The sequence below is a fragment of the Nematostella vectensis genome, chromosome 9, assembly GCF_932526225.1.
Source record: "Nematostella vectensis chromosome 9, jaNemVect1.1, whole genome shotgun sequence".
NCBI lineage: Eukaryota > Metazoa > Cnidaria > Anthozoa > Actiniaria > Edwardsiidae > Nematostella > Nematostella vectensis.
Window position 1 is genome coordinate 11,497,836 of NC_064042.1, and position 21,229 is coordinate 11,519,064.

Here is a 21,229-nt window from a genome sequence, read left to right on the forward strand (position 1 = left end):
GATTTCGCACCCCCCCCCCCCCCCCCCCCCCCCCGCACAAAAGAAAAATCCTAGGTACGGACCTGATATATAAATACGTGTCGACATTGCGCAACACCTTACGTGACAAACATGACACCCTTATTAATTAGACATGACGCATTTCTAGAGAAAAGGATTTGTGTTGCGAGTCACGTATGTAGGCTACCATAGGGTAGAGATCAGAGGCAAGTAGCCTTTTGGTATAATGGCGGCGTAGGCAGACGTTTTAACAGGAGGGGGCCCACAAGGGACTTTCAAGGCATTTTCTCCTGTATTTAAGATAATGTCTCATACATTTACTGTATTATTGGCTGCTAAAAGAGGGGGGGGGGGGGGGGCTTGCTTCCCCCGGATAAGGAAGGGCGCTTGGACAATGGGCATAAATATCTTTTCTTAAAAGCTGTAAAATCTACGAACGATTCACCCATTTCACGACAGGACTTTCCCTCCCCCCTTTCCAATTTTGTTTGATCTGCCCCTGGGAGCAAAGGAAACGAGCGACACAGAAAGCAGCGCGCAGCAGGAGAATAAAAGAGAACAGGAGCAGATCAAACAAAATTGGAAAGGGGGGAGGGAAAGTCCTGTCGTGAAATGGGTGAATCGTTCGTAGATTTTACAGCTTATAAGAAAAGATATTTATGCCCATTGACCAAGCGCCCTTCCTTATCCAGGGGAAGCGATCCAGGGTCGGATTCATTGTTCTTCCGTGGATTTCCTTAGATTTCTTATTTTCTTTTTATGCCAAATATCTGATAATAGAGAGGGCCTGGGCCCGCCCCTAGATCCGCCACTAGCTCCACACAGAAAGTGAAACGAGCGACACCCAAGCGATGCCTCTCGACATGGGGGCGTCACCATTAATTAGTATATTATACTAGAATTAGCATCATAAAATAAATAGCCCCACCTTGTATCGATATTCTCACCGATTTTAGACTTTAGACTTATTAATGGATAAATATTTTTACAATAATTTTGCGACGATTGTTGGTAACCTATACGTTTCATCCGAACTAGCGCAACAACACCTGACGGTCTATAATTACCAGTCCTCTCTTGCTCAGCAGCCACATGAGCCTGCATTGTCTAGCTGCTGCGGTGTGTGTTGAAGGGTGACTTTAATGAGGTCATCCTCATACTCGCCCCATTCCGTCATCATGTCTTTCCCGGCAGGCAACTCAAGCGCTAAATTCCTATACATCTAAAAACGAGAAGGGAGGTCATTTAGAGGTCGCCATTTGACGTGTAATTGGTCTCTGGAGTCAAAGAACCAACCAATGAAACACAGAAGCATCTGCCTCGATTCAAGTCGGATGTTGTTGACGGGGAAAAGGTGTTTTTGTTGGCTGTGTGAGGGAGTGGTCTTGGGAGGAAAGGGGGTGGGGTTGGGCGGGAAGTGACATCACTATTTGTGTGTATCAAGCAATCCTTTTGCTGTCTTTTTTCTCTATATTTGCAAAATACTCACCAGTAATGCACCAACTAGTGTTTTTTTTCCCTTATGCACCGACTATAACCAAAGTCGTGCTTTTGACAACTAATATAATAGCCAGGCAATGTGGTCTGAAATGAATCTTTGTAGTAAAGATCTATACCTATCGTGCAGGGTAGGATTGCTGGTTATCCACACACAAAAACTACCACAGTGCAGTAGGCGCTTTACTTTTTTTTATTGTTCTTCAAAAATAAATTGTGTCTTCTTACATTTGTGCTCAACACTTGAACCACTGATTTATCCTCCAACTAGTGTTTCTTAATAGTGTGTTTGCACTGTACTGACTTTAATATTCTGGATCAGACTTGAATGACATGGATGTTGTTGACGGGGAAAGGTGTTTTTGTTGGCTATGTGAGGGAATGGTCTTGGAAAGCAAGAGGGGGGGGGGGGAGGGGTGGGGATTTACCCCAGGGTTAAGTTCGGCTGTCAACGCAGGCTAGAATGACAATGCTGTTTCGGTTTTATTGTAAATATGAAATACCATATGAAAAATAATTTTATTATCCATAGATTGTCATGATTTTGATGGGGCTGTTTTTTCTTGAAGATGGAATTGATTTTACAGCAATTCAAGCGGAATAATTTCGCTGCTGAAACTGCTTCTTTGCAGCAGAAAAAAAATATTTGTCACACCAGTCGGATCCAGAGTCTTTTGATTTGCAACCTGAATCACGTACCAAGGTCTTTTATATCAACATTATATATTTTTTAGGTTATGAAAAACAATTAGGGGACAGGCAGGGAAAAAGTATTTTGCCTTTTGGGAGGTTTGAAAGAACTTGTGAATCATATGTTGCAAGCCAATAAAGATCATCAGCTGTCATGCGACCTACCTCTAGATGAGGAACATATAGCTAAAACATGCACACACACACACACACCTCTTAGACAGAAAAATCAATACAAAATAGCAAATATACATTGACTGGCCATGCCAGTATAAAACAATAGAGTCAGTATTTGCTCATCTATATACTGCAGCATGGGGCAAAGGGTGGTGAACTTATTCTCCCTTCGTTAAAATGAATTTTGGCAATATAGTTACCAAGGAATCTGGTGTGTTTGTTGTTGGTTTTAACATATTTATGAAAACTTTTTTTTTTATCAGAAGTCAAATAGTTCTATTTTATTGTTTGCTGATAGATAACTACTGAAATACAGCATCATAGAGATGGATTCAGCAGTACCAAAGATGCACGCCTTGCATAGCAACACACAACTAAAGTGCACATTGTGCGTGTTATACAGAGCCGAAAACAGATCCCCTCCCTGAGAGGCGTGTCATATTTATACAAAGTACTTCTTTACACCCATACTCTTTAGGGGCAGGATGCTGGGTAGGCAGGGGTAGATAAGGCAAGGGCTGATAGGCGCAGATAAAAAAGAGGGCATGGCTATATATGATACTCCCCCACCTTTCTCTTAATTCTGCAGCCTGGTACATGTAACAGCATATGACTTTTAAAATAACGTTAAAATCCATAAGGAAATTTTTGAATTTTCAAACAGCTCTAGCCATTGCCTGCCTCTCCATTAGCTTAGCTTAGCTAGACTACTACACCATGCGCCTACACCCTTAACAAAAGCATCCGCCTGTTTGTTGGGGGGGTTCCTGAGGCGTGTCCTTAAGTTTAACTTCAATCAGGTCTTCCTTGTTCGTCTTCTCAGTCGTACTTTCCATACCAGGTAATGCTGCCGCAACGCGCCGGAAGAGCTACACACAAAACAAAACACATCGGAGCCTAAATCAGAGATGCCAGAATACAAATGCTATGTAATGCAGCATGTTATAAGTGTTAATGCCATTCTTTAGAATTAAGGACATCGCAATTATTAAAAAGGTAACAAGTAGTTAACAGCTTCAATGCCCCTCTATCCATGCTGATGACATTATGTATTAGTATTAGATAAGCGTTAAGCATATTTAAACATTAAAGTATTAGCATTATTTGGTCAACAAAGTTGGTATGCCACAGTTTATTCTTCATGCTACAAGGAACAATGCAAACATCATGGAACCACAAGTTGACCTGAGTTGACAGATGCAGATAGGAAAGGTAATAGATGGGCATCTTTGAGTAAAAAAGTCTAACAATAAAGTTATATTGAAAACATCAGTGATCAGATGACCAGAAGACTAACAGAAGATTAAGAACATAAGTAAAAGGGTGTTTAGAAAGAAAAAGTGTTTAGTTATGATCTTTATGTTTATAGAAGAAAAAGAAAATAAAGAACTTGTATGTAACAAGGAGATAGGCTAAAACAAGTTAGAGCAGAATCTATTTATTCCCAATATTTAGAATGTAAGCTATCCGACCTGCTGGGATGGTTATTTGAAAAATTGTTTATTCATTGTAAGAGACTTTTTTAAGGCTTCAAGACCACTTTCAGCTAACAAAATTATTTGGAAAACCAAATTAACAAATTGCAACAAAGAAAATTTTATTGTAAACAATACACCAAAAAAAAATAACACATTGGTTAGAATTTAGCAAACATAAAAATTTAAAAAAAAGAACATTTAACACATTTAAGCTGTAGCAATCTTAAAGAGGCTTTGTAATTTTTAATTCAGAGAAAAAAAACCTTCATAAGAACAGAAGTTTGAACTAGCTGTGGAAAATTCATCACAGAGACAGTTACTAAACTTTTTATATATTGCCTCTTCCAGATAGCACAGCCAGTGACAATTTTATTGGCATCTCTGATAAACAAAAAAAGTGCATAGCTCTTCCCAAATTTCATTAACACCTTTAGCTTTATTTGAAATTGTTTTAGTGTAGTTTAAATAAATAAACTGTAAACACAAAGAAGGGAAATGAAAAGTAGCAATACTAGTAGCTATACTTCCTAACTTGAATCAATGTTAACAACATTTATCTCTCTTTGTGTAACTATGATCTATTCTATAAACTAAGATAGCATAATGCTTTCATTTGTCAAAACTTATCTATAAACTCAATTATATGGTTAAAGAAATAAGACAGGATTTAATTATACAGATTAGAACACAGAGACAACTTGTGGTACCCCTCATGTATGGCATGGTAAAATTGTACCAATTTATCTCAACAAACTTACCTATGACCAACAAATTAATTTATATATGTATCAAATTAAAACAAAATCAACAACTTTGCAAAAAATTGACAGTAAAACAGTGCCCATTAGTGTTATTTTGCACTTTTTATTATTCTGCTTGTTATCAAATTGAATTACAATCACTAGACTTCTGGACTATATAGTTAGTACGGGCCTCACCAACACTGGTCTACATATATTTGATGTCTTTTTTTTCAGTAAACGTACCCTTGGTGCCCATGAAGAGCCAGTTATGAAAGAGAACACAGACACTGGCCCCAACAAACCTACAGTCGCTACTGTGTGTTACAGTTGCTTTTGACAAAACTCTCTCCTGAATAAACCCATTGCTCGCTTTAAAAAAAACAACCTACAGCACCTCCCATATTTTGGGAAAAAATTCACACTGAAGTTGTGAGCTACATTAATTGATGCTCCTAATTCTACAACAAATTTTGCAACTTCTAAACAAACTCTGTTGTTTAGTTTCAACTTGGCAAAATGCTATATGAAAGCAACAAGCAAGTCCCAAAGCGTTTTGCACTCTGTAAATCAATATAAAGGTACATAGAGTGCACTACACCTATGTAAAGTACAGTATGCATTGACTAGCTCTCCTTTCTCCCCCATTCTTCACCCAGCACATACTGTAATCATGGTATGGGAAAAGAATGAACCACAAGCAAAGTCTTCCTGTTATGGATATAGTTTGACCTCACCTGTTTGACATTGTAGCCAGCCTTGGCGCTAGTCTCTATAAACATGACATTCAGCTCTTTGGCCTTCCTTTCCCCTTCTTCTGCAGTAACTTGCCTAGAAATAACAAGTTTATTGATGAAAAAATGAAGGCTGTAATGGTGGGTGGGGGTATATAGAGAAATTTGGTTTCTAGTAAAAAGCAGCGATTATCCTAAGGTTACAAGCTGCATATTACACACCAGCAACTTTACCAATCACTAAAATAAAACTTATTTTCTCTTAAATCTTGTATTTAGATACCCTTATAAAAACCAAAATTCCATTAATAGGAGGCTTGTTGTCTGGGTTCCATGGTACCAACTGTATTGTCTGTTATTTATTATTATTATTATATTTACTTGATTGACTATCTGTTTTATTGAATGATCATGATGGGTTTTATCAAAATAGCAGAAGACCCACCTTTTGTCAGACAGATCTGTTTTATTTCCTACAAGCATAATGATGACATCATTCCCTCTCTCTGTGCGTACATCATCTATCCATTTAGAAGTCTGTTGAAATGAGTTATAATCTAAAAGAAAGACAACTTGTTTAGGATTTCAATTTAAGTCAGAACACCTTTTTAGAGCATTTATCAGCATACTTGTGATATCATAGACAACAACTGCGACACTTGAATCTCTGATGTAGCTGGGTATTAAGCTGCGGAATCGCTCCTGCCCGGCAGTATCCCATAATTGAAGTCTGACCTTTAAAAGCGAAATCATGCATTAAAGAAAAAAAAATGGGCTGACATATGAATCACTAATACACTCTTTTTTTATAAGAACCTCTTTTATAAGAATGTCTAGCCTGAGATTTCATCTAACTTTAAGAACATGCCAAGGCTCAGATAGTAGAACTTTTTTTTCTTTTTAGTCCTGATGTGTTCTAAAATGCAGAATCAAATTGTGCTGATATTAGTTACCTTATTATTGCTATTAATTATTAGTGTAATTATCTTCCTTATAATCCATTGGGTATTATATTCCTATATAAACCTTTATAAACAAGAACATCGTTAAGAACATATTCAGCCTTAAAATGTCCCAAAAATAAGAACGGCCTTAACCCTTTGGTGCCGGCCCTTGCTGAAATCGTTCCATATGGAACGATGACGTATCCGTTGTCATAGCAATGTTTTTGTTATTATTTGAAAACAAAAAAGTCTTTACAATGGCTAATGAGATATACCCAATCAGACTGCAGAGTTTTTTTATACAGGGATTTGATTGGCTAGCCATAGTTTTGATTATAATCCCTGCTTCATGCTTGCTCTGGTCAAAATCTAAAATGGCGTCTTCGAGTAAGCGACCACGTAACGATCAACAGCGATTTACAGCTCAAGAAGTTGCAGAAATTCTTATGAATGAAAAGAGCGATGTAGAGAGTAATGTGGACAGTGAGGTAGGAGGGATTTCTAGTGGTGAAGAGTTCGAGTTGGACCAAGAAATGGAAGTAGGAAGTGAAGCTGAATCGAACACGAGGTAAGTTTATCGTAAACAAAAGAGACGCTTTGAAATACTCGCTCTTTACTTCGCTAAATTGATGTTATTTACCTCGTGTTTTCTTTCAAATTATTATTCCAATTTACTAGCTGAGTAATTTATATTGTATTTATTCGATTTGGATATATTTGTTTTGCCATATTTTTACCTAGATGTGTGCCGAGTGATTTTCCCGGGAATCGCACTTCACACCTATCAAGATCATACGAAAACAAACATATAGCCGAAGAAATTCTTGCATAAGAAATGCCTGAAAAACATTTTTATCGGTACCCTAGGTGCTAAAACGCTTCTCTTTATCCATATTTTATAGTGTTGAATGACTAAAACTGATTTCGATTCGCCTTTATGTTTTTATTTTGACATTTATAGTTTCGATGCGCTTTTATGTTTTCATTCCGACATGTGTAATTTCACAATAATTTTTACAACACACCAAAAAGATCATCACAAAAATAACTAATATTTTCTCTGCTGTGTATTTTAGTTTTGTTGATGAGGAGGCTCATCCTGAAGGGTCCTCGAGTAGTGATGAGAGTGTGGGAGAAGAAGCGACATCTTCGGCGTCGAGACCTGTTTGAGCGAGAGGACGAGGCGGAGGGCGAAGGAGAGGACGGGGAAGAGGCCAGCAGCGTAGGCAGTTGGCTACTGCCCAGCCACAGCAAGCAGCCTCCTACAACAGCTATGGAGATGCTGACCAAGTAAACCAGCTCCCCGATTTTGCTCCGAGTAGAATTCCTGGGCTACATTTAGAAGTACCACTACTGAGAGGAGCCATGACACGTGCGGTGGACTTCTTTCAGCTGTTTTTTACTGCCCACCTAGTTCAGCAAATCAGTGCAAACACCAGTGCCTATGCCTATGCCAACATCGAGCAGAAGCAGTCGTATGCCAATGAAATGGGGGCATGGAACGATACAAACCCTGAGGAAATCAATCGACTTATTGCCCTGATTCTGTACTGTGGTCTTGTGAATGTAAGCTCGTTCCACAGATACTGGAACACAAAAACATTATATCATGGGCTATGGGCAAGGGCAATCATGGCACGTGACCGTTTCAAGGCCTTGATGGCCATGTTACATGTTGTAAATCCAATTGAAGAGGATGATCATGACAAGCTGAGGAAAGTACGCAGTTTCCTTGACCATTTCAAGGAGAGGTGCAAGGCATTATACCAGCCTTTCCAGAATGTTGCAATAGATGAAAGAATGGTAAAGAGTAAGCATCGTTCAGGTATGAGGCAGTATATAAAGAACAAACCAACGAAATGGGGACTTAAGTTGTGGGTTCTGGCAGACAGTGCAAACGGTTACACTTATGACTTTGATGTCTATGCCGGAAGACAGACAGCGAATGCCCCAAGTACTAATGGGCTTGCATATGATGTTGTCATGAAGTTATTATCACCCCTACTCAATCAAGGATACCATCTGTATTGTGATAACTTTTATACATCAGTGACACTTATAAAGGATCTTTTCCTTGTGAAGACACCAGCTACTGGCACTGCGGCTGAAAATAGAAGGGGGTTTCCAGAGGAGATGAAGAATGGCAGAAAGTGGGCGGGGAAGCAAGAGCGAGGAAGTATGAGATGGCACAGAGATGGTGTTTGCTTGGCACAGCAGTGGAAGGATAACAGACCAGTCACTATCTTATCCTCCATTGAATGTGCCAATGATTATGTAATTGTTTCAAGAAAAGTGAAATCCAGAGAACAGTGGACGAACATCGAAGTGAGGCAGCCGATGGCCATCAACAACTACAACAGCTATATGAATGGTGTGGACAGATCTGACCAGCTGATGACAAAGAACAACGCTCTCTCAAAGTGCAGAAGATGGTGGAAAGTCCTCTTCTTCCACATGATTGATATAGCTGTTGTAAATAGCTATATTCTTTTCCAGCTTCACCGTGCCCAGAACCCTGACAACACAGCACTTTATCGCCCGAAGAAGTACTCAGTTGCTGAGTTTAGAGAAGAACTAGTGAGACAGCTGGCAGGCTTAGAAGAGTTTGGTCCCCCACCTGCCCACAAGCCACCAACTAGGGCACCTAACCAGTTTGAGACTGTCCACATGCCAATGATGTCGGATGTGAAGAGAAACTGTAAGGTTTGTTATGCAACCACGGGAAAGGAACTAAAGGTCAGGACCTACTGCGAAGCACCACAATGCCAGGCATACCTGCACCTCACCAGCACCCAGAACTGTTTTAAAATATGGCACAGCAAGGAGTTCCATGAGTAAGAGTGCTTAGTTATCTATAGTTTGCAAGGACAATGCTGTGTACAGTTAGTATTTCATTATTTTTTTTTTGTTTTTCATAATTTATTTAGTGAATACTAGCAATTGTAAGCAAGAAATGCTAGGCAGAATAACACAAAGCTGATTATAAGTGTATAAAAGACACTATTGAACCATGATATAGTGTTCTTATTTTAAATATTGTTGATAATTTCAGAAAAAAATAATTTTTTATTACCCGTCCCCTAAATAGCATAATTTACATATGGTAAGCTTTTCTGCTGTAACTTTCTCTTCTTTTTGTGCATTAGGCTAGAATTTATAGCAAGTGTGTATTATATGATAGGGAACAATTTTGTTTTCAACATTTTTTGATTGACTTGATTTCAAGTGTATAATGTGATATTTTCTTGTAAATAGTATATTACGTAACACCTTAATTAGCATAAATTAATACAAAAAATAATTAGTAAATGGTGAAAAAATTAAAAATGAGGGAACCAATGTGTAGCCCATTTTGTACTCTTTCCATAGACATATAGCACAAGCAAATCGGATAAAAGCAGAAGTGGCAGGATATTTTACAATAAGAGTCACAAAAAATGGCCCATTTTAGGGCAGGCACCAAAGGGTTAAATAAAAAATTAGATGTTCTTATAAAAAAAGTGTATCAATAGACTTACTGTTCTATCCTCAAGGTACATTGTCTTGGACAAGAAGTCTATGCCAATTGTTGCCTGGAAATGATAGTAAAAATGTAAACAACATTATAACAATACAAACATCAATATTATAATCAGACAATGTGATAAATTTTCACCGAATAACAGATATAAATAAAAGGTTTCCCAAACTAATAATAAAACCAAAAAATTCTAGAAGCTAATACGGTTTATTTACAGGGTAGTGTGAAAGGATACAAGTAAAAACAAAATTGCAAAATACGATGAATTATTAGTGACCTATCCTAAGTAGACAACAACGGTACAAGTTTGACTTTGAGCCAGACAAATCCGACTGTTGTCTGGATTAATGGAGGAGTGGACATCGCCATGTAAGTTATACCACCTCCGTTATAAGTACCACAAGAATGCAGGAAAATCGAATACGGACAATCGAATAATCATTGAAAAACACCTCTTTACTGGGATCAAACTACTACGATCACAAGTGTAGGAATTTCGCCGGGTTATATGCTACCGATAAAGGGCGTGAACTTACTTGATATGTATTGTCGAAACTGTCGTACATAAATCTAGTGATAAGCGAGGTTTTACCAACTGCAAAAAAATAGTCAAATATCGTTAGCTTTCCTTCGCTTCGATGAGAAATTTACCGGCGAACCACAGCCCTTACTAACCGCTTTGCTCTCCTAGAAACACAAGCTTGAACTTCCTTAGCGGGTTCCCAAAGTCCGAGGACATTGTATAACTGTATGTCTATTACCTAGACTACCTTCATGCGTTTTAGTATTATCTAGAGGTGCAGATCTGTTGAAAATTCGTTTTCCTTTGGTGAAATTTTCGGGAAACCCAGCCACGTCAAAACTGTTACGGGTTCTGCGCTTGCGCAATGTGAGCCAACGTGACGTCACGGCTGGATGTGAAGATACCAAGATACCAAATATGGGCTTTTTCACAGGTAGCCCAAGTTCTGCAAGTGTCGTTGCTTCGCTAGTAGCTGCATTGTTCAGATTTTCTCTTAAAAAATCTTTAATTTAAAGGCCGCACTTTGCTTTGCACTTCAGAAGATGTAAGTACTTTTTCAAATTCCCGGGCAGTTTTCTTTTTGTCACTATTTCGGGCGTTTGTTTTCTTTTTTTGGCTGATTATTTATTTTCGTGCACTGGTCCTCGTGCCAAACTTTATCTAAGTTAAGTTATTGTTTCTTTTTTGTTTGCTGTTTCTTGCTAACTATTCAAACTATATTTGTTATCTTAACTAAATTCAAATAATTAACAAAACAAGTAACTTAGTCGAAAACGTTCACTAAATCACCAAAATATCCAAATCGTCGCGTTCGTAAACCATAAACAACCCAGTATTTTTCTTGGGAGAGGATGCGAAACCCGAAAAGTGGACCTATATTTTCTCTTGGGGGGAGGGGGGAAGGAGGGAGTTTTCTGGTAGAAATATGACCACCCCCAACAAACAAAAAAGGATTTTTTTGCCTTTGCAGTATCTCCACGGGACGCCTGACTAATGGATTAATGACATACCAGAGTGATCTAGCTTATGCTTTATAGCTTTGTCTACAAATAGCATGTCTATTGAGAACCGAAAGTGGACTTTCTGACATTGTGGGGGGGGGGTGCATTTGGGTACGGGCCTGAAAAACTGGTTCTTGACTCCAGGCGCGTGTGCAGAAGGAGAGGGTCTGAGGTGTGCGGACCCCACCCTGTTCATGTGACAAGATGAGTCAACCCATTTGTCCGTAGTTAAGAAGACATGATATATAACTGTGCATTTGGATAGAAAAAGTTTCTAGATGGATCTAGATGAACATAATTGATCCATGGTCAGTGATTTACTACTCTGGAACCAACCTTGCATTTTTCTCTAGACACATCCCTAGACTCTGCCAAATGTTCGTTGTTAATATAACTTCTTCAGGGGATCTGAAGAATTTGGCAGAGTCAAGTACCAGTTTTTTTGTGGATGAGACTTTCACTATACAGGGTGGGGTGGGGTGCCACCCCCCCCCCCCACTTCTGAGCAGATGTTTCTCTATATATGAACGTTTTTTTAAAACCAAAGGGTTTCAAGCAGTACATATGCAGCCAACAACAAATTTGTTGAACAGTTTAAAATCACTTGCATAAAAACCTAGGTTATTTCCCACATACTTATAAGTAGTGCTTAAGGATTTGAAACCGCCACTCAAATCACCAACCACCCCTCCCCCTGAAACCACTGCCCAGCCCTCTCCCCCCAACTTTGCCCCCCCCCCTCCCTCCCCACTTATGGGACCACTCCGCTGCCTCTGCTATATAATATTGTCTAGTGCTTATGTGTATTAGACTAACCTGCTTTTTTGCTACTACCAGTTTTACAGGGAGCATTTAAGACATACTTATTGCATTGCCTGTTGGGTTTGGTAGGTGTAGAGGCTCTGGGCATAAGTGGAAGAGAACACTAGTGGCGGGATTGGGGGAAGAGGGGGTTGGGGCTGGTAGAGCACAATGATGCTAGTTGAAAATGGGGGGGGGGGGGATAGGGGGAAAATGCTTATGGGAGGGGTGGGGGATGCTAGTGGGAAAGGGAAGGGGGCTGGGGTACAGATGCTTGTGGGAGGGGAGGGGCGGGGAAAGGATGCTAGTTGGAGGTGAGTATGGTAGAGGCAGGGCTGAAGCAGATATTGAAGATATTGGGGGGGGGGGCACATACCCTCTGTGCCCCCCTATATCTTCAATATCTTCATAAAAAAGGGAATTACCAGAAGGGGCGTGGCTGTGCCCCCACAATATTTTCTTAATGTTTCTGTATTGTGCCTCCCCCAATCTTACATGGCCTGCTTTGGCTCTGGGGGGACAGAATGGTAGAGGGAGTTGGGATAATAGGGGGCAAGTATGCTTGTGTTAGGATGATAGGGCTTTAGCATGCTAGTGGGTTCTATTGTCAACAATGCTAGTGGGAGGTGGCAAGGGTGGTTAATCGGGGCAAGGGTCCTAGTGGGAGTGGGAATAATAGGGGGCAAAGGATGCTTGAGGTAGCAGGGGCGGCGGAAGGGGAGGGGCAAGGGGGGGCAGTGCCCCCCTACTTCTCTGAGCGGAAGATTCTTTTTATAAGAACGTTTTTTTTTAACCAACGGGTTTTAAGTGGTACATATCCAACAAACAACAAATTTGTTGAACAGTTTAAAATCCTGTGCATACAAACCTAGGTTATTCCCCGTGTTATTATAGCACCATACACCCCTCCCCCCTGAAACCACCAACCACCCCTCCACCTGAAACCACTACCCACCCTCCCCACCCCCACTTATTGGACTACTCTTCTGCCCCTGGGTCGGAAAGACGGTAGGGCTTAGTAGCTTTAGTATGGTAGTTGGTTCCATTTTCAAAGATGCTAGTTGGAGGTGGCAAGGGTACTTGTGGGAAGGGGTGGTTATAGGCAGCAAGTAAACCTAGAAGGAGGAGACAGTAACGGGGGATTATAGCAGGGGAATGGTAGTGAAGAAAGGTGCTTGTTGGAGTGGATGTGTGTGTGTGTGCGTGCGTGCATGTTTTTCACAACCTTGCAAGAACCTTTGTTTAATTGAACAGCAGTCCTGACTTTTGAAATACAGGATTTATAATTTGTTAAATCTGTTGAGTTTTTTTTTTCTAATAGAAAAAGGGGGTTAGCTTATGGCAAGAAAATTTCTAGATCTATTTCTAATACATATCATGACTGTGCTATGTCTGTTAATACTATTATATTTTCTACTGAATATATGGAGGAGCGGAAAATGTCACAGAAATCACCCAAATTCCTGGGCTACATCCCAAATTCCTGGGCTACACTGTTTTCAAATTCCCCCTGCGTCTGCCCCTGATGAAGAATCCATTTCCCTCGGTCCTCAATGATGTAATATCGAGGGCAAGGCTATCACAAATACGTTATATTGTCATTCTATTTTCTTAGAATTGTTCACCATGGACTCTGATGCTATAGACATTGTCACTGACAACACATCTGTCCCACCTTCCAAGAGCCTCAAAGCTGTCAAGAAAATAAAGAAAGGCGACTTCATTTGTGACCTCTGGGGGAATGTGAACCCAATTGATCGCCACACAGTACAAGTCAGCAAAGACAAGCATATCATGCCTGAAGGAAAAGTAAAGTTCACCAATCATGCCTGTAGTCCAACTGCTGAGTTTGAGTTCAAGGCACGTGACGGGGTTGTGGCTCCTGAGGGAAAGGAACTGTCATGGCATCTTGTGGCAACACGGGACATCAATAAAGGTGAAGAGATAACATTTAATTACACTCTGACCGAATATGAGATGGATGCACCATTTGAGTGTCAATGTGGAGCGAAGCAGTGTCTGGGGCGTGTTCAAGGCTTCAAGCATCTCACCACTGAACAGCAACAAGAAATAATGGCCAAAGTGTCTCCTGCTATCAAAGAAATCATTAAAAACTAAAGGCAGTACAGCTAACGGGTCTGAACTAATAACAAGTCAAAGATGCACCACTATGTTAAAGGGGCCCGGCAACCTACCCATGATGCATTGCTTTGGCGGCCATTTTCTTTGCCAACGAAATTCAAAACATTTTGCAAAATCGAAACTACATCCCCTCACTGTAAAAAGTGTAGAAAAGTTGGTAAAAGTGTCTTAAAGTGGATTATTTTATACTTTTTCATGATGAGAACAATAACAATGCAATGCATTGTGGGTATGTTGTGGGGCTCCCTTTAAGTGATACCCATTTGGGTTGAGCATCTGGAACCCAATGTATTGTAGCCTCCCATAATGCAACATAACATAACATAAAAAATAGTATTAACAAGGTTTTATTTATACATAAGCTTTTCCTTTAAATTTATAAAGACATTTGGTAAGGTAATTGTCCAGCTTGTCTTGTTTTGATCATTTCTTTTTGTACTGAACCCTGGAAGCATGTTGAGTTGCTTAAAATTATTGCTTATCACATTCTTTGTACATTTTAAGTTTGGTTCCCAATTCTCCTTGTTGGCTTCCCTAAAGGCATGCTTGGGTAGCTGTACTAGTGTAGCTGTTCTATGGTTGTTCCATGTTTTTCACTTGATGAGTACCTCAGCAGAACAGTGGTAATGTCCTTTGCTGTCAAACACTCCTCTCTGAGATACATGGATGCGATCAACTTGGTATTCACCAAAGCTGAAGTCTTTAAAATGCTGAAACAAAAAATATGAAAACCTGAATACCATAATTAGTAGCCCTATTACTATAGACTCCCAATGTGTCAGGCACATAGCTAGGAGGTGTGCACCCTTAAATTGAATACACTCACAATGTGTCACACAAGTAGCTAAGGGGTGTGTATTACAACCAAAAAGTGGGTAATTTCTTATTCAAGGATCATCAATTACTCTTGTTTCCATCCATGACTGGAACCCCCCTCCTCCCCACCTATTCCAGCAATTTCTGGCTCCTTGTGTAATTCTGGCTTATTTGTACTTAAATAAAAGCTTACGGTTACTATATTCCGAGCATCAAATGACACTCTCTTCTGTTGTGGGCCATGAGGTTTTCTGCGCTTGGAGTCTGGTGGCTCAGAAGTTGCTCGCTGTTTACTATTCATAATAGTCGCATGTAACTTGACTTTGTCATACTCTTGACGCATCAGGCCACAAGAAACAAAAGCCTCCATCAAAGCATTTGCCAGCTTTTGAAGTCTGTAAATAATCAACCAATACTTTATAAACCAAGGTCTTGCTTATGGTGTTGATATATAAGCTTAAAACAAAAAAGGGGGAAAGCTTTGTTACATACCCATAGCAGGACTTGTATTGGGGGGAGGGGGGCACAATACAGAAAACATTAGGGGGCAAGGCCACACCCCTACTGGTCATTTCCTTATAATGTTTTTAAATATTGGGGGCACATGAAATTTTTGTTACTAGATTGCAACTAGCCTGCTTGTCTACCAATTAATACTGAATAACATAAAAGTTTGCCAATCACTCCTCACACTTAATGTAAATTGTATTGGGTCCTATAAAATGGTTAATGTTAACCACTTGATTTGGATACCTATTTCCTCCATCTGTTTCTTGCACTTTGATGTAGAGCACATCTACGTTGGTGGGATCATCATTCATGTACTCAACCCCCTTGAGCTCCACCATCAGCGGATCATCACCAACACACTCCCTGCAATAAACAACAACAATGAAATCAAGTGAGGCACTGCACGACAAACCAATCAACTATATGGCCAATGTATCACCTTACAAGATCCTGGTAACACTCAGAAAGAGATTTTCCAGCTTTCTCCTGAATAGACAAAAGAAATATATTGAAAACAAATTGATGACTGGTGTTGTTTTAACAACAGTCCATAAAATTTTCGGTGAAATATTTTGGCAACTTACAGGGAATCATTTGCATTGCACTTATGACATGCACTTGCAGCACCATTGTCATTGCACATCCCTTCCCCAAAACTTACTCTCACCCAATCGTTGGACACAATACATGTAACCAAACACACAGACCCTGGAGAACTACCTACCAACTATAAGCACATCCCTACCCGGAAACTTCTGGAACCACAGACCTACTACTATACACAACCCTTACCCCAACATTGCTCCATTGAAACTCAAAAACCTTACCTACCGCAGAACACACCTGAAGTCAACACATCTGGAGTTATACCAACTAACCCTGGAGTGCCCCCCCCCCCATTCTGGAACCACACCAAACACAATCCCCCCCCCCCCCTTTCCTTGAAGCACACTTACCACCTCACAGGGTCCTAGCAGTACCATCATCCCAATGGTCAGATGGAGTTTGCTGGGTTCCTGGAATATACTTGCATCAATGCCCCTATCCTACAAAGGCAGATAAAACACATCTCACCCTTAGGCTTCCACATCACGCCACATCTCTTTATGTAACATTATACTGTGCATACAGTAAGATGTGCATAGGGGGTCATAATATAGTAAGTAAATTTCAAAAGGTGTAACTCTAAAGGCAAACAATTAATGTATTTGAGGCATTATTTGGTTTCCATATAAATCGTACTCAATCACACACAATCCCAGCTAGTTTGACTGTACGGTCACATCAAATCACATTCCAATCACAAAGTGGTTACCATATGATTGCACACCATCACAGTGAGTTTCCATATACATGTTATAGGACTGCCTGTGATTATGTGCAATTGAGTGCAACGACATGGAAACAAAACTTCTGAGAGAATCAAAAGTCACTAAAACCCAAAATGCATTCTTAAGTGACCAAATAGACACAGTTGTTGTTTTAAGTAGGCGGATCTAGGGGTGGGCCTAATGGGCCCTTGCCCCCTATTTTCAGAAACTTGGCTTAAAGATAACAAGAAACCGCAAATCCATGCAAGGACAATGAATCTGGTCCCCTCTTCCTTGAAAACCTTGCTTTGGTCCCCCCATTTTGGAACTCCTGGATCCGCCCCTTGTTTAGTTATGATATATATATGATAACACAATCAAAGTAACAAACCTCTGAGTACTCCTGAAGAACTATTTGCTTGAACTCTTTGGCTTTTTTCTCAAGCTGGTCAAAGTACAGCGGGAAAGATAGGAAGTGTGTGAATGGAACCTTGTGCCGTGATGACTCAACCACAATATCTACCTTATGGCGAGCCGATAACACTTCAGCTTTTGACTGACCGGTAATAACTTCAACCAACAGAAGAAAATGTATCAGATTCACACATCAGCAGCCTTTAACACACAAGCTTAGACTGCCTGGTAATTTGTATTGAAATAATTATGGAGTGGTATACTTTATCCTTGTATAATTCATTTATTATTTTGTATTCAGGGCAGTACCTACATCTCCAGTCTGCCCAACCCTTGGTATGCTTATCCTTGCGTTTTTCATATATTTTTTTGTATTTAGGCCATGCCTATCCTTGTATTATTCATATATCATTTTGTATTCAGGGTAGTACTTACATATGCCTCCAGTCTGTATGCCTATCTTTGCAATTTTCATATATTATTTTGAATTTAGGACAGTACCTATGTCTCCAGTCTGCCCCAACCTTGGTATGCCTATCCTTGTTTTATTCATTAAATCATTTTGTATTCAGGGTAGTACCTACGTCTCCAGTCTGCCCACCTTCTGTATGCCTATCCCGGTATCATTCATATCATTTTGTATTTAGGGCAGTACCTAGGTCTCCAGTCTGCCCACCCTTGGTATGCCTATCCTTGTTTCATTTATTATTTTGTATTTAGGGCAGTACCTATGTCTCCAGTCTGCTCACCCTTGGTATGCCTATCCTTGTTTCATTTATTATTTTGTATTTAGGGCAGTACCTACGTCTCCAGTCTGCCCACCCTTGGTATGCCTATCCTTGTTCTATTCATTTATTATTTTGTATTTAGGGCAGTACCTACGTCTCCAGTCTGCCCACCCTTGGTATGCCTATCCTTGTTTCATTTATTATTTTGTATTTAGGGCAGTACCTATGTCTCCAGTCTGCTCACCCTTGGTATGCCTATCCTTGTATTATTCATTTATTATTTTGTATTTAGGGCAGTACCTATGTCTCCAGTCTGTCCCACCTTTGGTATACTTATTCTTGATATATCCTATTATTTTGTATTTAGGGCAGTACCTATGTCTCCGGTCTGCCCACCCTTGGTATGCCTATCCTTGTTTTATTCATATATTATTTTGTATTTAGGGCAGTACCTAGGTCTCCAGTCTGCCCACCCTTGGTATGCCTATCCTTGTATTATTCATTTATTATTTTGTATTTAGGGCAGTACCTATGTCTCCAGTCTGCCCACCCTTGGTATACTTATTCTTGATATATCCTTGTATTATTTATTTATTATTTTGTATTTAGGGCAGTACCTATGTCTCCAGTCTGCCCCACCTTTGGTATACTTATTCTTGATATATCCTTGTATTATTTATTTATTATTTTGTATTTAGGGCAGTACCTAGGTCTCCAGTCTGCCCACCCTTGGTATGCCTATCCTTGTTTCATTTATTATTTTGTATTTAGGGCAGTACCTATGTCTCCAGTCTGCTCACCCTTGGTATGCCTATCCTTGTTCTATTCATTTATTATTTTGTATTTAGGGCAGTACCTACGTCTCCAGTCTGCCCACCCTTGGTATGCCTATCCTTGTTTCATTTATTATTTTGTATTTAGGGCAGTACCTATGTCTCCAGTCTGCTCACCCTTGGTATGCCTATCCTTGTATTATTCATTTATTATTTTGTATTTAGGGCAGTACCTATGTCTCCAGTCTGTCCCACCTTTGGTATACTTATTCTTGATATATCCTATTATTTTGTATTTAGGGCAGTACCTATGTCTCCGGTCTGCCCACCCTTGGTATGCCTATCCTTGTTTTATTCATATATTATTTTGTATTTAGGGCAGTACCTAGGTCTCCAGTCTGCCCACCCTTGGTATGCCTATCCTTGTATTATTCATTTATTATTTTGTATTTAGGGCAGTACCTATGTCTCCAGTCTGCCCACCCTTGGTATACTTATTCTTGATATATCCTTGTATTATTTATTTATTATTTTGTATTTAGGGCAGTACCTATGTCTCCAGTCTGCCCCACCTTTGGTATACTTATTCTTGATATATCCTTGTATTATTTATTTATTATTTTGTATTTAGGGCAGTACCTATGTCTCCAGTCTGCCCACCCTTGGTATACTTATTCTTGATATATCCTTGTATTATTCATTTATTATTTTGTATTTAGGGCAGTACCTATGTCTCCAGTCTGCCCCACCCTTGGTATACTTATTCTTGATATATCCTTGTATTATTCATTTTTTATTTTGTATTTAGGGAAGTACCTATGTCTCCAGTCTGCCCCACTCTTGGTATGCTTATTCTTGTGTTTGTATCCTGCTCTATCTGCCTCTTGGTATTTCCTTTGTAGCCGATGATGAACCTGTGCACTTCACATGAGATGCCCATGCTGGACTTGAAACCATTGGCAGTGGACTCAACCAAATTAAGTGCATCACACACTTCATCCTCATAGGTTAGATCCTCTATAAAAAAAAAAATTATTATTAAAATTTTTTTTAAATTATACAGTTTTCCATGAAAAACTATATTCTATACACAAACAAACAATCAAAAACAAAATAAAGAAATATAAGATCCTTTACATACAATGAAACACACACACTTTCTCATGATAGACAAGATCCAAGAATTTAATAAACACACACCTTTCTTTCTCAAAATCAAGATGCTCTACCAGAACAAAGATGTGTAATCTGTAATCTGGTTCCCAGCATTTTATTTCAACAAAAGTAATGTTGTTCTCATTATATATTGATAAATATACTTTTTCAAAGAGAAGCACTTTTGGCCAACCCAAAAATTCCAAAGTTCTACCCTGACTTAGGCCACAAAAAATAATTTCTCTTATGGTCACGGTTTCTTCTTCAGGAGCATGCAGGCATTTTTTGTTATGTTCTACTTTATCTACAAAAATAGACTTTTCCCATGGATAAAAATGATTCCTCCAATCAGAGGCACTATTATCCCCACACATTTTAAGGCAGTGAAAAGGTTTCCCGAACACAACTTTCAATGTATGGCATGATTGGATGTCCAACTTTTATCATTTCTTGTTATCAGAGAGCGCAAAACCCCAAACGTACATGATTCAAGAGGAAGAATTAACAGAGAAAGACTAAAAAACTAGAAAAAAAAAACTAGAAAACGTTGCAAAAAAAATAATAATAATAATAAAAAGTTGCATGCGGCACAGCTTCTTGGCAGGGGCAGCGACCAGAAAGACATTTTCTGGCCTTTCACAAAATTTAACTCACAAAATTGCATAACCCAAAACTACCAGGGATCTCTATCCAAGTAACTATTCCAAAATTTCAAGGATAATCTTTTTTTCAAACGCGTGATGTCGAACTCCAAAAAAGAAATAACAAAAATACGTAGGACCTTCTTTCCCCTCGTCATACTTATGTCCGAGTGCACCCCCCCCCCCCACCTTACCCCACCTCTTTTGGGCGTAGTTCATACGTCCGGTCCCTGTTCCATAGCTTTACCGGCACCATTTTACCTTGCTCGTATTTTAACTGCCTCCTTTCGTCCTCTACGAGTTCTTTGTTTGTTCCACTGTCCATCATTTGTTCGCAAGGTAGTTTTCGGTAACATCGACCATCTACCCATACTACTGAAGGCCGTAGAACATCCATTTGGCACAAAGATATCACAATAAATATAAAACTGATGAGCTTCTTTGAGAAAATTTGTCCGCCATTTTGATTTTCGACCCGCGTAGAGTATTGTGGGATATAGGGGACTTGCGCCCCACAGGTATACCATTCATGGAAGTAGGCCACACAGGATACCCAAGACCCCTCAAAACTAGCCGAAATGAACTAAGTTCTAAGTTTGCTCCGAAAACAGTTGTTCGATAACAGTTTTTTAAGA

General features: G+C 39.6%; 4 protein-coding genes across 5 annotated transcripts; 2 read left to right on the forward strand and 2 right to left on the reverse strand.

The window, feature by feature from the left end:
- Nucleotides 1-760: 760 nt before the first annotated feature.
- Nucleotides 761-10,674, reverse strand: LOC5500547 (ras-related protein Rab-6A). Of its 2 annotated transcripts, none has more exons than XM_001621930.3 (7): nt 10,456-10,674; nt 10,317-10,375; nt 9,779-9,832; nt 5,946-6,051; nt 5,762-5,873; nt 5,320-5,413; nt 761-1,222 (listed from the first exon to the last, which is right to left on the reverse strand). In XM_001621930.3, exons 1-7 carry the CDS (start codon nt 10,517-10,519, stop codon nt 1,082-1,084), a joined length of 630 nt encoding a protein of 209 aa, XP_001621980.1. In that variant the 5' UTR covers nt 10,520-10,674; the 3' UTR covers nt 761-1,081. The 2 variants fall into 2 exon arrangements, with proteins under 2 accessions (XP_001621980.1, XP_032224846.1); XM_032368955.2 differs by lacking the exon at nt 761-1,222 and adding an exon at nt 1,675-3,233 and having other exon boundaries at nt 10,456-10,672.
- LOC116607103 (piggyBac transposable element-derived protein 4) lies at nt 6,437-9,599 on the forward strand. The gene is made up of 2 exons (XM_032368950.2): nt 6,437-6,828; nt 7,337-9,599. The coding sequence occupies exon 2, from the start codon at nt 7,626-7,628 to the stop codon at nt 9,096-9,098; it is 1,473 nt and encodes a 490-aa protein (XP_032224841.2). The 5' UTR covers nt 6,437-6,828; nt 7,337-7,625; the 3' UTR covers nt 9,099-9,599.
- A 43-nt stretch (nt 10,675-10,717) lies between the features above and the next one.
- On the forward strand, nt 10,718-14,647 carry LOC5500548 (methyltransferase flvH). The gene is made up of 2 exons (XM_001621928.3): nt 10,718-10,847; nt 13,721-14,647. The coding sequence occupies exon 2, from the start codon at nt 13,732-13,734 to the stop codon at nt 14,221-14,223; it is 492 nt and encodes a 163-aa protein (XP_001621978.1). The 5' UTR covers nt 10,718-10,847; nt 13,721-13,731; the 3' UTR covers nt 14,224-14,647.
- LOC5500546 (activating signal cointegrator 1 complex subunit 1) lies at nt 14,579-21,086 on the reverse strand. Its single transcript, XM_032368952.2, has 8 exons — nt 20,856-21,086; nt 19,615-19,815; nt 17,275-17,453; nt 16,530-16,619; nt 16,013-16,059; nt 15,817-15,936; nt 15,257-15,458; nt 14,579-14,957 (listed from the first exon to the last, which is right to left on the reverse strand). The coding sequence occupies exons 1-8, from the start codon at nt 20,989-20,991 to the stop codon at nt 14,841-14,843; spliced, it is 1,092 nt and encodes a 363-aa protein (XP_032224843.1). The 5' UTR covers nt 20,992-21,086; the 3' UTR covers nt 14,579-14,840.
- Nucleotides 21,087-21,229: the final 143 nt, after the last annotated feature.